General features: G+C 45.4%; 1 protein-coding gene and 1 pseudogene across 1 annotated transcript; one reads left to right on the top strand and one right to left on the bottom strand.

The window, feature by feature from the left end:
- Window positions 1-1,331: 1,331 nt before the first annotated feature.
- On the bottom strand, window positions 1,332-7,683 carry LOC128106686 (small integral membrane protein 27-like). The gene is given in 1 exon segment (XM_052732227.1): window positions 1,332-7,683. A coding segment is annotated over 1 exon segment (171 nt). The 5' UTR covers window positions 1,503-7,683.
- LOC128106685 (60S ribosomal protein L10-like) lies at window positions 1,881-13,988 on the top strand (annotated as a pseudogene).
- The last annotated feature ends 1,690 nt before the right edge of the window (window positions 13,989-15,678 follow it).

The raw sequence follows: 15,678 nt of genomic DNA, 5'->3' as shown, positions 1-15,678 counted from the left end.
ATGGGAACAAACACAGAGCCCCAAAGCCAGACAGTATGCAGGGAGTGGGAGAACTTGGAACCTTCAGCCCTACGTGGGATGTCTCTATCCAATCCCTCCCCTCAGAGCTGGGAACCCCACAGAAAAGGAGGAGGCAGGCAGAGTGTAAATTCATGAAACACATCATAGTTTCATATTAAAAAGGACAACACATTCATTCACTTTTAAAAAATACAACACAGCCGGGCGGTGGCGGCGCACACCTTTAATCCCAGCACTCGGGAGGCAGAGCCGGGCGGATCTCTGTGAGTTCGAGGCCAACCTGGGCTACCAAGTGAGTTCCAGGAAAAGGCGCAAAGCTACACAGAGAAACCCTGTCTCGAAAAACCAAAATAAATAAATAAATAAATAAATAAAAATACAAACAATACAACATAAGATAAAGCAAAAACTATCACAACAGAGTTGGGCAAGACAAACCAACGGAAAAAAAGGGCTCACGAGAAGGCACAAAAGTCAGAGGCCCACTTGTTCCCATGCTCAGGAGTTCCACAAAAACGTTAAACTGTAAGCCACAATATACATACACAGAGGAACTTTGTGTGTGTGTGTGTGTGTGTGTGTGTGTGTGTGTGTGTGTGTGTGTACATGTGCATGCTTTTATTTGGTTACACTTTGGTGTTTTGTTTTGTTTTTTTTTGGATGTGATTTTATTCTGTTTTCTTGGTTTTGAGTTTTGTTTTTGTATTGAGTTTTTGTTTTTTTTGAGAAGGGCCTTAAAGTTGGGTGGGTAGGGAGGGGGAGAGGATCTGGAGGGACTTGGGGGAGGGGAAGAATATGATCAAAATATATTTGAATTTGAAAATTGTTTTAAATAATGAAAAATACAACCATAAAAAGGCAAAAATGAACAATACATATTATTGTAAGAAACTTGGATCCATAGAGAAGCAAAATAAAGAAAAACATTCTGCCGGACACAGAGTGGCACATGCCCTTAGTTCTAGCATTCAGAGGGAGGGAGCAGTCCGGCTGAGTTTGAGGATGGTATGGCTGACACAGCAACATGTTCCAGGGCCGGCAGGACTACACAGTGGGACCCAGTCTCAAACACCAAAACAAAACGTGCCTCCATTTGATCCTGAAGTTGCTTTAGTGCATTTTCTTCTATGTGTTCTTGCTTACACTGGTTTGATAATTAGCAACTATAACATAGAGGAATAAATTATTAATAATTATCCGTTAGTTTCTTGCTAATTTTGCCTGATTTCCTTTTTTTTTTTTGTATTGTGAATTTTACTTTTAAGTCTACATAGGCGCTCTTTGAGGAAAAGAACTGTGTTTGCTGAGAATTACCAAAGTTCATTCATTTCAAAGAATTTGTCTGGAAACTCCTGTCGTCATCGTCGTCATCGTGCAGCTACAGTTGACGCACGGATGACGAATCCCCAGGAGAGCAAGACGATCACAAGTAGCAACACAGAGGAAATCCAGTCCAGGGTGCGGCGATCCACTGGCCTCATGGTAAGGGAGCACCAGGGACAGGGTGGTGTGGGCCCTAGAGCCCACTCCCGGGCGCCATCCACCCCGCTGCAGCAAACATCTTTCGGCGAGCCCTGATTTCCTTTTTTTTAAAAAAAATAGTAAAAGGCATTTTCACTTGTAAGAAATCTGCAGAAAAATCTGAAAAGGAGAATGAAAACACTTAACGTGAAACAACGTATCTTTCTTATGTCAATGAACCTTTGTGTTTGAAAAGTAAACTTTTCTATCTTGGCTTCTGCTCTCTTTACCTCCTTGTTCCATTCTTTCACATAGAGAGCAATAAATTTTGTTCCACAAAGCGGGGGTCGTCAAGGACTCAACAGAGATTACCTGGCCCTTTCACAGTGCATGTGAAAATGGTCACCTATGGATCAGGTAGGATATCTGATGGTCCTTTTGAGAAAGTGATTTGAAGACTTCCGGCTGTCCTGAGACCCTAACTGTTCCTTACTCTCCAAGCTCTTTATTTCAGGGCTCACAGTGTGGATGAGACTGTCATGGTTGCTCTGTCACACAGTCTACACCTGTTGAAACTGTTAACATTGTTTTTCTCTCCGATGGCCTGTCCTATGTGTGTGTGTGGTAGTTTGAATGTAATTGGCCCCCATAATCTCATATGGAGTGGCACTATTAGGAGGTGTAGCTTTGTTGGAGTGGGTATGACCTTGTTGGAGGAAATGTGTCATTGTGGGGACTGGATTTGAGGTTTCTTTTACTCAGATGACTGTGCTTCAAAGTGGACTTGTGGGCTAGCAGTGCCCAGGGCTGAGCTTCGGAGGAGAAAACAGATCAATGTGGTTCTCAAGTCATCTGCTGATATTGGTGACTTGGAGTGACCGTCACCCCACCTGATCCACAGGTGGACACATGCAACTGTTCCAAAGTTCATTCTTATCTACACAGGCTCTCCTCTGCTTTCATCATGGACTGCTACTGTGTGCTGTTAGGGGGTGCGCAGGGGACATCTTCCCACATTCTCACTCTTCCGGGGTACAGTGATGTCTATGCTGTTGTGCCGGCATCATCTGCTCAGGTGACCATACAGCCATCTTTTCTCAGAGGCCTCCCTTCTACCAGCTCTGTGTGGGCAGTGGGGCCTTAGTATCTTTTCTCCTGAAGCCCACTGGTCTGCCTGGGGAGTTGTGAGTCCTTCCAGATCAGTGGACATGGTTTCCCTTTCAGGATCGGTTCGATTCTTTCGTTTTCTCTCTTGGGACTCTTTCCTAGCTTAGGAAGTAGGTTGGGATGAGCGAGGCATTCCATTCTTCCTCAGCAATGTCCCCAGTACATTTTATCTGTCATAGCTCTGTTGGATCTCCAAGTGGCCTACATTTTAAAATCTTAAAGCCGGGAATGAACCCATCTAAATTTTGCGATCTTCTGACACATTCTTCCTAGTCAGGGAGCCGAGAACAATCAGTCCAGTTGTCTGAGTAATGGTGGTGGTACGTGTGTGAGGAGAAAAAGGGGGTGTCGGAGAAGGCAAAATGGGGAAATAGGGCAATGTCTCTGTATTTGAAGAGATCCGTCTTTTTATTCTCATTTTGTTAGTCTTAACTGATACCCTCAAAGCAATTCCTTTTTCAGTTTGAAACAATCTTTTATCTTTGCAATAAGTTTGAAATAAGCAATTACTTTTTCAGGAGGACCACTACTAAAAGGAATGCCATTTGGCACATTCCCGGTGATAAATCTACGCAGCTGGTTCACGGCACTGAGGTGGTGAAACTGTGTCAGAGATGATTACCCAAGGGCCATCAGCCCTCTGGACTTGTCAGGTGTATGCTCAAATGTCTGGTTGTCAGCCAAGGGATTGAAAGCCACAGGGCAATGACTTTTCAGGTGTATTTTCTTTGGGGTGGTGTATGTTGTCATGCATGGGGTTGAGGGTGAGTGCCGGGGTTGTTTCTTTTGACTACATCTTGGCTTCTTCACTCTCTTTTTGAGTTGCTTCTTCTTCTCTGGGGTATCAGGGAGGAGCAGATGAGTCAGCTTCAATACCACAGTCTTTCTGTTTTTCATTGATCCTTCGCTCTGTCTTCTGAATCTATCACTTTCAGAAATCCGGAGAATTAAAGCTAAAAGTATTTCTGATTTGGAAGAAGGTTTCGTGTGCATATGGCCCTTCTCCCTTTAGTTTGCTTCTTGAGGTCTGGGTTAGAGGCAGGGGTGTGCTCAGATCTTAAGCAAACAGTTTGGGACTTTTTGCATATGGGCAGCCACACCTGTAAACATGGCTTTGATCAAAGCAGGCACTATTCCACATCCCTGGACAGTTGTCCAGTGCCCCTCCTCAGACTTGCCACCCTTCAGGTCACTACCACTTTGACATCTAGCATCTCTATGGTGGACTCTCTAATGTTTAGTAGACTCTTTCTTTTCTGGCAACTGATCTCACTTTTGCCTTGACCAGAGGAGGAAGGAAGCATTCTCTGGGTATTGTTTAATAAATGCCCACTCTCTTGTTCTGTCATTTAGAGCCTATTTTTTTTTATATGTTTGTTTGAGACAGGGTTTCTCTGGGGTAGCCCTGACTGTCCTGGAACTAGCTTTGTAGACCAGGCTGGCCTCGAACTCACAGAGATCCACCTTCTTCTGCCTCCCGAGTGGTGGGATTAAAGGTGTGCTCCACCACTGTTGGCTTTTTTTGGTCTTAGTCTCATTATGTAGGCCAACATGGTCCAGAACTTGCTATCCTCTTGGCCTCCCAGATTATGGGATTATAGGAATGTGCCTCCAAACCATGCAAGGACACAACTTTTTCTTATATGAGCCTACGGCTGCTGCTTTTCTGTTAGAATTCTTTCTGAGGCTGGAGAGAACTCCAACAGAAAAGACTCAAATGCTTAGGAGAAAAAGGGTCAAAGTATAATTTGACCTGTTTGGGTTCTAGGTCTTCAGCTGCCTTTGGCTGAAGTAAATGGTTTCTCCAAAGAGCCCCTCATTTATAAGCAATAAGGACGTGGGTTCAGGTTGTAATAAATGCTCTGGCCTAAAGAATACTGTTGGAGCTGTGGAGATATTGGGACTTAAAGACTAGAAGTACTTGCCTTCTGTTCTGGAAACTTCTTTAAGGTTTTCTAAACTTAGCAGGTGCTGAAGTTTTAGTATGTTCCTTACAAATCCATGTGTGGGAAACTTGGTCACCCGGACAGTGATGGTAAGGGACAGCATCCTATCAGGGTGAGCTAGCCATTAAGGTTGTTTTGACTGTGGTCAGAGTGGTGTTTTCTTACAGAGCGAGTTCTGCCAGGTTTGTTCTGTCTTCCATCATGTCCGAACCCAGGCGGAGGAAACCTTTACTAAACGCTGAGCATGTGCCGGTACCATGCACTTGGCTTCCCCACCCTCCAGAACCGTGAGCTAATGAATCTTTACAAACGACCCAGTCTTAGACACTCAGTTACAGCAACAGTAAACAGACCGAGCCTTCGAGGGAAGACTGGCTCTCTTACTGTGTTTTCTGTCTATTTATAAAAATGGTTCGTCGAGACACTGGGTCGAAGCAATCTAGCTTAATGGGTGTTGAGGTTATGACAGTGTAGTTCTGGCAGGCGTTGATGCAAACTGTTGAAAACACAAGTCTTAATATAAGCACTGGAGTGTGTCAGCCTTTGCAGGAAAAAGGCTGGTGCTTTTAAGAGTACAGATAGGGATATGAGGAGACTTGTCAGGCTGTGGGATACTAACTTGGCCAGCTTTTCCATGATAGAAATCACACGTTCACATATTGCTTTGGACTCCCTCCACACAGAGCACACTCACTGTTTGCATGTGGTCCCTGGGACATCTCTGGGGTTCTGTCTTGCTAAACACATTTTTTTCATTGCTATACCCTGTTGTGTCTCCTTCCTTCCTTCCTTCCTTCCTTCCTTCCTTCCTTCCTTCCTTCCTTCCTTCCTTCCTTCCTTTCTCCCTTCCTCCCTCCCTTCCTTCCTCCTCTCCTTTCCTTTCTTTTCTTTTCTTTTTTTTTCAGATAGGACTTCACCATGTAGCCTTGGCTGGCCTGGAACTCATGGTGTAGATCAGGCTTGCCTCAAAATCATGGCGAGCTCCCAGCCTCTGCCTCCTAAGTGTGGAGACTAAAGACAGGCACCACCATACCCTGCAGTGCTTGTCTTCTTCTCAGCCTCTTAGAATAAATGCGTTGTTCTTCCACAACACGTTAGAGTTTATAGCTCTTTTCTATGCTTTGCTACATGGTCAGAGCCAAACTGGCTCAGTGATCATTTCTCGGTCATCAGAACTTGCTATGAATGTTAGACCCTTGCTTTGAACGCAGTAGCTATGGATGGCCTCTCAGTGACAGTGCACAGCTGCTCAGCTGGCGCTGCAGCACTTTTAATACGACTCTTGTATCCTAGCAATTATTTAAAAAAGAATTGAGATCTTTTTCCAAGAAGTGGCAGTGAGTTCTGAGAACATATGTACATACAGGTATTCATTTTGCTATCAAGAATACCGACCAAAAGCCGGGCGGTGGTGGCGCACGTCTTTAATCCCAGCACTTGGGAGGCAGAGCCAGGCGGATCTCTGTGAGTTCGAGGTCAGCCTGGTCTACAGAGCAAGATCCAGGACAGGCACCAAAACTACACAGAGAAACCCTGCCTCAAACAAAAAAGAATACTAACCAAAATGTGTTTTATTCAGAGACCCGTACTTTCTGTGAGGTCTAGATTTTAGAAATCAATAAGAGTTCTACTAGGGGCATGATTAGCTACCTGTATGTCTAGGTAAAAGATGAGCCTGTGGGTAGGAGGTCGTGTTTCAGAGGTGTGGTGGCAGAGTCAGCCACTTGTCTTCCCATTCTAACTCCATCCTCATACTGGGACGCGTACATCTTCATACGATGTCAGGAGAAACCTTACGGTGGGGAACACAGATGTGCTGAATGCCATTCCCAGCAGAGGCTGAGACGTTTTTGGAGAGTGGGATTTCAAACCACAGACCACCACACTGGCTTCCTCAGCGGCCGCCAGCAACTGCGCTCTGCCCTGACATCATCTGTCAATTCACTTGGAAGTTTCAAACAGAAGTGTCCCCATTTGCTCTTGGGCTGCATCAGTTAACTTTCTTGATGCTGTGACAAAAATACCTGAAGAAGCAACTGCTGCTGTGATAAGGCACCATGACCCAGGCAACATAGAGGGAAGAGTTTATTGGGCTTATGTGGTGGTATTGTGTTCCCCAATATATCGTGCACCCTAATAAATTTATCTGGGTCAGAGAACAGAACAGCTACTAGACAGGCATAGAGGCCAGAAAATGGTGGCACACACGCCTTTAATCCTAGCATTCCAGAGGCAGAGATCTGCCTGGATCTCTGCAAGTTCAAGGCTACACTGGAAACAGCCAGGCGTGGTAACAAGAGCCTTTAATCCCAGGAAGTGATGGCAAGAAGCAGAAAGGTATTTAAGGTGTGAGGATGAGGAATTAGAGCCTGGTGAAGCTTTTAGGCTTTTGAGCAGCACAGTTCAGCTGAGATCCATTTGGATGAGGACTCAGAGGCTTCCAGTCTGAGGAAACAGGATCAGCTGAGGAATTGGCGAGGCGAGGTGGCTGTGGCTTGTTCTGCTTCTCTGATCTTCCAGCATTCACCCCAATACCTGGCTCTGGTTTGTTTTTATTAATAAGACCTTTTAAGATTCCTGCTACAGGCTTATGGTTCCAGAGGGATGAGAATCTGTCATGGTGGGGAGGCATGGCAGTAGGAACCGGAAACTGAGAGCTCACATCTTCAAACAGGAGCTCAAAGCAGAGAGCAAGCTGGAAGTAGCACCAACCCCTCCAAGCACCGCCCCCCCCCCCCATATGTCCTTCAGCAAGGATCTCCTAAGCCTTCCCAAACAACTTAACTGGGGACCAAGTATTTAAATATCTGAGCCTGGGTGCCGGGGGTGGGGGTGGGGGGCATTCTCAGTAAAGCACAACAGAATGGCTTATTTTGGCTCACAGTGTGGGCCTATAGTCCACCATAGCTGGGATGGTGGCAGGAACGTTAGGCAGCGGCTTGTTACATTGTGTCCTCGAAAAGAGATGAATACTGCTGCTCAGCTGTCTCCACTATACTCTGTCAGGGGTCGTGGTCCAAGAATGGTGCTGCACACATCTGAGATGAGTCTTTCTACCTTAATTAGCCCAGCCTAGGTATTCCCTCATAGACATGGCCAGTGGTTTGTCTCCCAGGTAATCTCTAAAATAATAATAATAATAATAATAATAATAATAATAATAATAATAATAATAATAATAATTTTATTAATGTGCATATACTTGTGTCTCTGAGTGTATATGCACATGTCTGTCCTTGGGTGCTCACAGAGGTATTGGATTCCCTGGAGCTGGAGTTACAGGTGGTGGTAAGCCACCCGATGTCTATGCTGAGAACTGAGCACACACATCTAACCCGCCGGAAGAGCAAGTGTTCTTAACCACAGGGCCGTCTCTCTTGCCCCTCCTTGGTGATTCTTGATCCTCTCTAGCTGACAGTCCAACTTCAGTGCCAAGCCCATCGCCCTCGTTTTTACCACTTCCTGGCTTTGTGAACTCTTCTGGTAGAACGCTGTGTAACTTGACACAACTTCAGCACTCCAGTCTCTAACATGGGGACCATTACAGCTTGTTTTATTTTAAGTCGAAGGCTGCCTTCTCCGGCTTCTGGCATTTGGTGGAAGCTTCCCTTAGACTTCAGGGTTAGCTTTGTATCTTTCATGAGTGGGTGGGTCAGTGTGGTAGTGTTGTGAGAGAAGACACAGGAGGAACTAGGGAAACCAGTCTGTTATACAGGCGTTAGGGGAAGAGGTCATGGCATGGCACCCTGGGGCCATGGGGAAAAGACACTAGGATGTCAGGACGCCAGAGACAGGAAAGAGTAGAGGGCTGGGTCAGAACCTTTACCTTTCTGCAAGGAAGACAAGACACAGCAGGGCAAACAGTGTGGGGTTCAGTCATTTCTGTGGGTGTTCAGTCTAGGCATGTCTTTGATTGCCCTGGCTCTTGCTCTGGGATGGTTTGGACAGAGGACTCCTGCTTCCTGACGTATGAGGCCAGAGGAGATGCTGTTCTGGACTGGTTCGTTTACATATCTGCAGATACCTTTGAACCATACTACTTGGCCTATTCAGAAAGAAGCCTCTCCCTAGCCAGAAAACCTTTTTTAAAAGATGTCCCGATATCATACGGTGTCACCACAGTGCTGTATAATGACAGTTCATCCAACCACAGACCACACACACACACAATGGCAATCCCAGCATAGAACTGCGAGGTTCCTGTTGTCAGGTGACGTTTTCACCATCTTAACCGCGGAGGACCACGTGTCACTCACACACTTGTGGTGATGACTACAAGCCTATCGTGTGTCGCCCCAGCACAGCACAGCTATGGACAGTGGAGAGTACTTGATACTCCATTATATTGCTGGATTATGTACTTAATCTACCATGTTTTTATCATTACTGTCAGAACATACTCTTTGTACTTACTGAAAAATCAGTTTACTACAAAATAGCATGCTGGGTTATGCTGGCAGCAGCTGCATTACATCTTGATTTGATGACCTTTCTTGATTGTCTAAGAGGCCTTTTTAGAGTGACTGGCCTGTGCCCTCTAGGTTTATGTCGGGATACTCCAAGATGTCTGGACTAGGATGAAATTGCCTGCCATTAGGCGATGCACTTGTTCAACTGAACAAGGTGTGCTCAGTGTGGGGCTGTAGAACAGCTTCTAGGTCAGGCTTGAACTCCAGGCACTTCTTTGTCTATCCAATCTGACTTTGAGTCAGCGTGCCTGTGGCTGTCAGCGGTTGAGGTTGCTCCTTACCGGGATGGTGGGAAATCGCAGGTCTCACCAGCTGAGATGAGGTAATCTTGCTATTTACTAGTGCGTTTTCTGATCATGCATAACATTTGATCACATCTAGGTTCCTTGTTTCATGAGGCTTCAGCTACGTACTGTTCTGTAAAGCATGTACCTCAAGTAGGTCTTTAACAAACGTAATCTTTTTTTTTTTTTTAAAAGATTTTATTTATTTATTATGTATACAGTATTCTGTCTGCATGTATCCCTGCAGGCCAGAAGAGGGCACCAGATCTCATTACGGATGGTTGTGAGCCACTACATGGTTGCTGGGAATTGAACTCAGGACCTCTGGAAGTGTAACCAGTGCTCTTAACCTCTGAGCCATCTCTCCAGCCCCCAACAAACGTAATCTTAATCTGAGTAATAGTGTATTATTTCTGGCATTTTTTGAGGCAAAATCCATCTACACATCCTAAAACTTATTTGTAGCTCACTTGACCTTGAACTGTTCTGGCCTCTGCTTCCCAAGCACTGGGATTGTGTGTACTTGCCACCACATCCAGTTCATGCAGTTCTGGGATTGAGCCAGGTTTTATTCAGGCTAGGCAAGCACTGTACCAACAGAGCTACATCTCCAGCCTCTGGGTGATGTTAGGAAAGAGTCACACTGTGCCAAGAACTGCACTAGAAATAACTCTTGTTCAGAATTAGTCTCAAGTCTCACCGGTCTGTGGAGGTGGGAAATCCTGTGTAGACAGGTCACTTGCTGAGGTTAGGATAACAGTTTTAGTTAGACTGAAGGATGGAGGAAGGCTTTATTGTGGCTCACAGCTGCAGAGCTGTGGGTCTATGGTGCAGGGAAGGATATGGCAGAGCAGAACAGGTCATATCACGATAGCCAAGAAGCAGATTAACATGATGCCTATGCTTGAGAACTTTCTCTATTTCCCCCCTTTACTCTGTCTGATCCCCCAGCTTATGTGCTGGTGAGGCCCACATTCAGGGCAGGTCTTTTCCAAATGTCCTCACAGGCAAATCCAGAGTATGGTTTCCTAACTTTAGATCTCTCATTCCAACCAAGATAGACAAGGTTAACAATCCCAGTCATGCCGAGGGTGAGACTGCAGGGTGAGTAGGCGTGAGGCATGGAAGAGGGAGAAGGAGCATGTGGCAGTTCCAGTGGCTCACACTGATCAGGGTTTGGGGAACCAAGAAGAGGCAGACCTAGGGCTAAGGCCAAAGAAGTGAGAATTGAGAAGAGAGCAGGAGGCCAGTCGATAAGGACCTTACTTACCTTCTGTTAGGGATGTCAAACCTTATCCAGGGATGTATAGCTGCTAAAGATTTTCAAGAAATGGGTGGACATGGTCTGAGTGACCTGGAGGGGTGCCAAGCAGGATCTAATAATGCAACTAACACATTTCTGTGTGGCTTACAACCAGGAGGTCACTGCTGGCATTGTGGAGGTATTTCTCAGAGGAGAGAGGTCCAGGTAGCCTCAGATGGTGACATGAGCTGAAACAGGAAAACAGTTTCTATTACAGCTTATCAGACAATAGATGTCTTATGTGACCAGGGACTTGTATCTACTATGTTTCTTGACTACAGCATTGTGATTGAATCTAATCACATACCAAAGGTAAAAATGATTTTTGCTTTTTTCCCCCCTTAAAATAACCTTTTATAAACAACTTACTTTGAGTTATTTTGGGGTACCAGGTTGCTGTTTACTTTAAAACGTTACTACTTTCATGGGACAAGACCCATGGTAAAAGTGGGTTGAACTTACTATAATGTAATTCTGTTGGTATTTTATTAATTCAACAGTACAATATAAGATTTTATATCAAGCTCCCAGATCTCAGTTTGCAAGAAGAAAAAAAAAGAGTCATTCAAATCAAGCAGCCTACAGCCAAATCTTCAATCCAAAAGATTCCCATAAAACATTAAAAATTATAGCATGAATCTGAAATCTTGCAGGGTACTCAGAGTTCAGGTCGACGGTGAACCTTTAAATTGGCAGGACATGGTGTTATGAAACCTTGGCTTTTCAAAGTATGTGACAAACAGCTACATATTCATATATATCAATCACACACACAAGGACTGCAACTTGAAACAAAGGTCAACATTCTTGGAACCCAACAGGATCTGTGTCACCGTGCAGCTCCTGGCTATGGTAAAGATGAGTGGCAAGTGATAAAATTTTAGCTACGAAAAATGTAAATCTTACTTCCTTTTTTTTGCCAGCTTTCTTTCTCCACCACTAAAACATCATGGACCTGGGCAAATACTTCGTTTTATTGCTAGTCTATATGAGACTAAGGTTCAAATCAAATTTAGTTTCTCCCACCCCTCCCCCATGGAGTCTTGCTAACCTAGGCCGACTTTACACTTGGTTTTCTTCTGATTCCGTGTCCTGAGTGAGGGACGCAGATCCAGTTCTTCATAAGGAACAATGCTGGGTGACATTCTTGGTATTTCAAGCCTCATTTGATCCGCTTCCATCCATAGAGAATTACATGTTCATGTGTGCCAAGGTTCCAGGAGACAACTCCAATTTAAACAGCTCACCCACATTAAAAAATGCACTGCTGTGGTTTGGTTAGGAAGTATTTGTCCTGAAGGCTCCTGGGTGGAACCTTTGCTCTCCAACTGTGACTCCGGTGAGAGGTGACTGGATCCTGGGATCTCTGACCCAACCAATGGATTAAACTTTTGGTGGAGTCATAACATGGTATTATTGGGAGGTGGGTTTTAGTTGGAGGAAAGTGGGTTGCTGAGGGCATACCCAAGGAAAGATGTACCATATTTTTGACCCTTTCTTTTTTTTTTTTCTACCTCCTGTGTACCATGACGTAAGCTCCTTTATCCCACCATATGCTCACCACCGTGATGTTCACTCTGGACTCAGGCCCATAGCAATAGAGCCAGTGACCCATGGCTCAAACTTCCAAATCATGGAAAGAAATAAATCTTTCCTCATTTTAAGTTGTTTTGCTCAGGTATCTGTCACTGAAATGGAAATCTAACATAGATAGCAAGCTTATGAAGTCTGAAATAATTCTTGAATTTTCTGTACTACTCCTATATATGAAGTTATTTCCTGTGGGAGCCTGTGTAAGAAAGCTGTGAACTTACTGAGAACTATGGATGGGGCAGAGTGCTGAGTGTTCTTCCCACAGGGTGACCTTCTAAAAAGAATTGCATAAAGTATGATGAATGAACACACTTAAAGAAAGAACGTGAAGGGAATGCCCTGGCATGTCCACAGTATCCCTGTGGAAAAGGTCAAGGTCTGGGAGGAACACTCTTGGCTCTTTTCACGGTGGCCAAAGATGATAAGAGGTAACACCAGGTGTACTACCCTCTATGCACTTGTATTTGCTTACGCTAACCTCAAATGTCACCTCATGTGTTGCTTGCTTTAATAATAAAAATGAGAAATGCTTTGTTTGCACTACACTTGAGCTCAAACTCCTGGAGTCTCCTAGTACCCCACACAGGTCTTTGGAATAGACTTTGATCCCCAGGAATTTAGTCTCACTGGCCACAGGGTGGGTTGACAATTTCCCACACATTTTTTCTCTTGCAGACTGATTTTTTCCTTTTATTCAACTTTAAGAAACACTGAGAAGGAGTATGGTTCCCTCTGCCAGCCGTGGTGGCTTCCTTTTCTGATCCCTGTTAGGGACCCGTTCTTTGTAGGGAAGGGAAGAAACCCTGAGTGAGTGAATGCGAATTGTTAACACCGGCACAGCCAGGACAAGGACAAGCCTCAGACCCATGGGCAACCGGCAGATCTTTCCCTCTGATCCAAGTAGGAGATGCCCCGTGTGTACAAAAACTAGCAGCTGCAATCTTCCTCCTTCCTCCTCACCCATGCTGTACAGAATAAACACACTGAGGCTCTTTTCCTCCAGTGCACCACCGATGATCTTCTTTTCATCATGGGTTGCCAACCCGCCCTGGTGTTACCGGTATTGGAAGAACAAGCGGTATGTACTCAAAGCCTTGCTTCTTTTGAGGTGTTCCTGAGGCTAAAATCCGCATCTTTGGCTTGGGGCAGAAGAAGGCAAAAGTTGATGAATTCCCACTCTGTGGCCACATGGTGTCAGATGAACAAGAGCAGCTCTCTTCTGAAGCTCTGGAGGCTGCCCGTATTTGTGCCAACAAATACATGATAAAGAGTCGTGGCAAGGATGACTTTCATATCGGCTCCACCCTTCCGTGTCATCCGAATCAACAAGATGCTATCGTGTGCTGGGGCTGACAGGCTCCAGATAAGCATGCCTGGTGCCTTTAGGAAGCCCCAGTGCACAGTGGCCAGGGTTCACATTGGCCAGGTCATTGTGTCCATCCGCACCAAGCTGCAGAATAAGGAACATGGGATTGAGGCTCTTCGTAGAGCCAAGTTCAAGTTCTCTGGCCGCCAGAAGATCCACATGTCAAAGAAATGGGGCTTCACCGAATTTAATGAGGATGAATTTGAAGACATGGTTGCTGAGAAGTGACTCACTCCCAATGACTGTGGGCTCAAGTATATCCCCAGTCGTGGTCCCTTGGACAAGTGGTGAGCCCTGCACTCCTGGTGGCTTCCACGGTGTTCTCCTGTGCCCTACCAAATCATGTCCAGTAGTAAGTTTCACATCCGATCTACTTAAAAATAAATAAATACATAAATAAATTAATAAAACACACACTGAGGTTCTGAGTTAAGATGGTAGTAGGTACCTGTCCATCACAGTGTGCACACCCCACCTCATCCCAGCTTTTCTGTCCCCATGTCTGTCCATTCTTCATTCTTTCCCTGCCTCTAGTCAGGTTTCCAGGATCTAAGATGCACTTCTTGAGATGTGCTGGATCTGAAGGCCTTCTACATGACCATCTCCATGTCAGGCTGCAAATGCCATGTGGGCGGTGAAGGGATTTTGTTTTTAACCATTCGACCTTTCTGCTCTCACTTTGTCGCCATTCCATTTAGACCTTAGGCAGCATTAGCAGAGACTCCGGGGTCTTCAGACTCCCTCAGAGCAAAGCTGGGTGACTTCCGGTGACTGGCTTTCCTCAGAGCAGTCTATTGTGGCAAGAGCTGGCAGGAACTCAGTCTTACTGGTGTTGTTTTCTGCATTATCTGTGGAAACAGTCTAATGGAAAGGATGCATGGTGCATTCTGAGGCCTTCGATTAGAAATGAAGAGGTTCAAGTCCGTATGCTCAGGCAGGGCTTTCCACCCATCTCTGCCTACTCCCCAAATATCCAGTGCCTCTAAGGAAGCTTTCTCTGTAATTGGCACTTAGCAAATGTCTGCTGAACGAGTGAATTAGTGCTAAGTTTTAACTCTGAAGACAAAGATAAAACTCCAATTTGATGACTTGAAGGTCTCGAGGTGGGTAGATTGTACTGCAAGTATAATTCTCATTAAATTATGGATGGGTAGGAACCAAGGAAAGATGTAGAGAGCCATGCACGGCCGTGCCTCAAAGATGGCACCGGCGTCCGGCTTCCGCCTTCCCGATGGCAGGTGCTCCTTATTTGGCTAAGGCTAGGATCTGGCTTGCTTCCGCGCACCTGGACCTAATCTGGCTTGCTTGCGTATGTCTGACCCTATCGGCATTGTCCACGTGGCACTACGGGGTTGATTGCCCAGTGGCTATAAAGGGCGTGAGCTGGCTTTCCCCAGGAGGAGAAGAAGAAGATGGCTTTCCCCGGGGTCAGAAGATTGTCTCAAGGTTCCTGAATAAACTGCTTGGAGAAGAGCCTGGTGTTGCGTCTTCCTTGCTGGTCGAGGTGGACGCGACAGAAAGAGGAGTGAGGAAATAGGAAGGGACAGTCAGAGCAATACTTTGAGACAGCAGAACAGGCAGGGTACTAGTTACAGGTAAGAGTGAGAAAGGTCACCCCAGTGACTGAAGGCCGAGGAGATGTTGTTTAGAGAGTTCATGTTCTCTTGAAATGGGAAATGTTAGCTGGGAATGAGAAAGGAGGCAAGATAGATGTAGAGTAGGTCTGAAATGGTCACTAAGGTGAGTGTTTACTGGGAGTTCAGATTTACCAGTGTGTTTCAGGGCTTTGAGGCTGGACACTAGGCATGTGTAGTTTCACTGGTGTAAGCCATGGCTCCTCTTCTCCCCTTTCTCCCCACATTTACTGCCTTCACGTAATTCCTGTATAAATGAGTTATTTGGTGTGACCTACTATAGATGCACAGGGCCTACTCATTATTGCAGCAATCTGTGACAAAGATGCTGTTTGGAAGCAGGTGTCAGGTATGGCAGGTCAAAGGCCAGTTTTCAGGTCAGCAAGTTTTCCGTTCCAGGGAGTTCGTAGGGTTGGAATAATATGGTGTCATAT

Source organism: Peromyscus californicus, unplaced genomic scaffold (genome assembly GCF_007827085.1).
Source record: "Peromyscus californicus insignis strain IS unplaced genomic scaffold, ASM782708v3 Scaffold_9__1_contigs__length_137607984, whole genome shotgun sequence".
In the NCBI taxonomy this organism is placed as follows: domain Eukaryota; kingdom Metazoa; phylum Chordata; class Mammalia; order Rodentia; family Cricetidae; genus Peromyscus; species Peromyscus californicus.
Note: the sequence above shows the minus strand (reverse complement) of the source record. Positions and strands in the feature narration are given on the sequence as shown.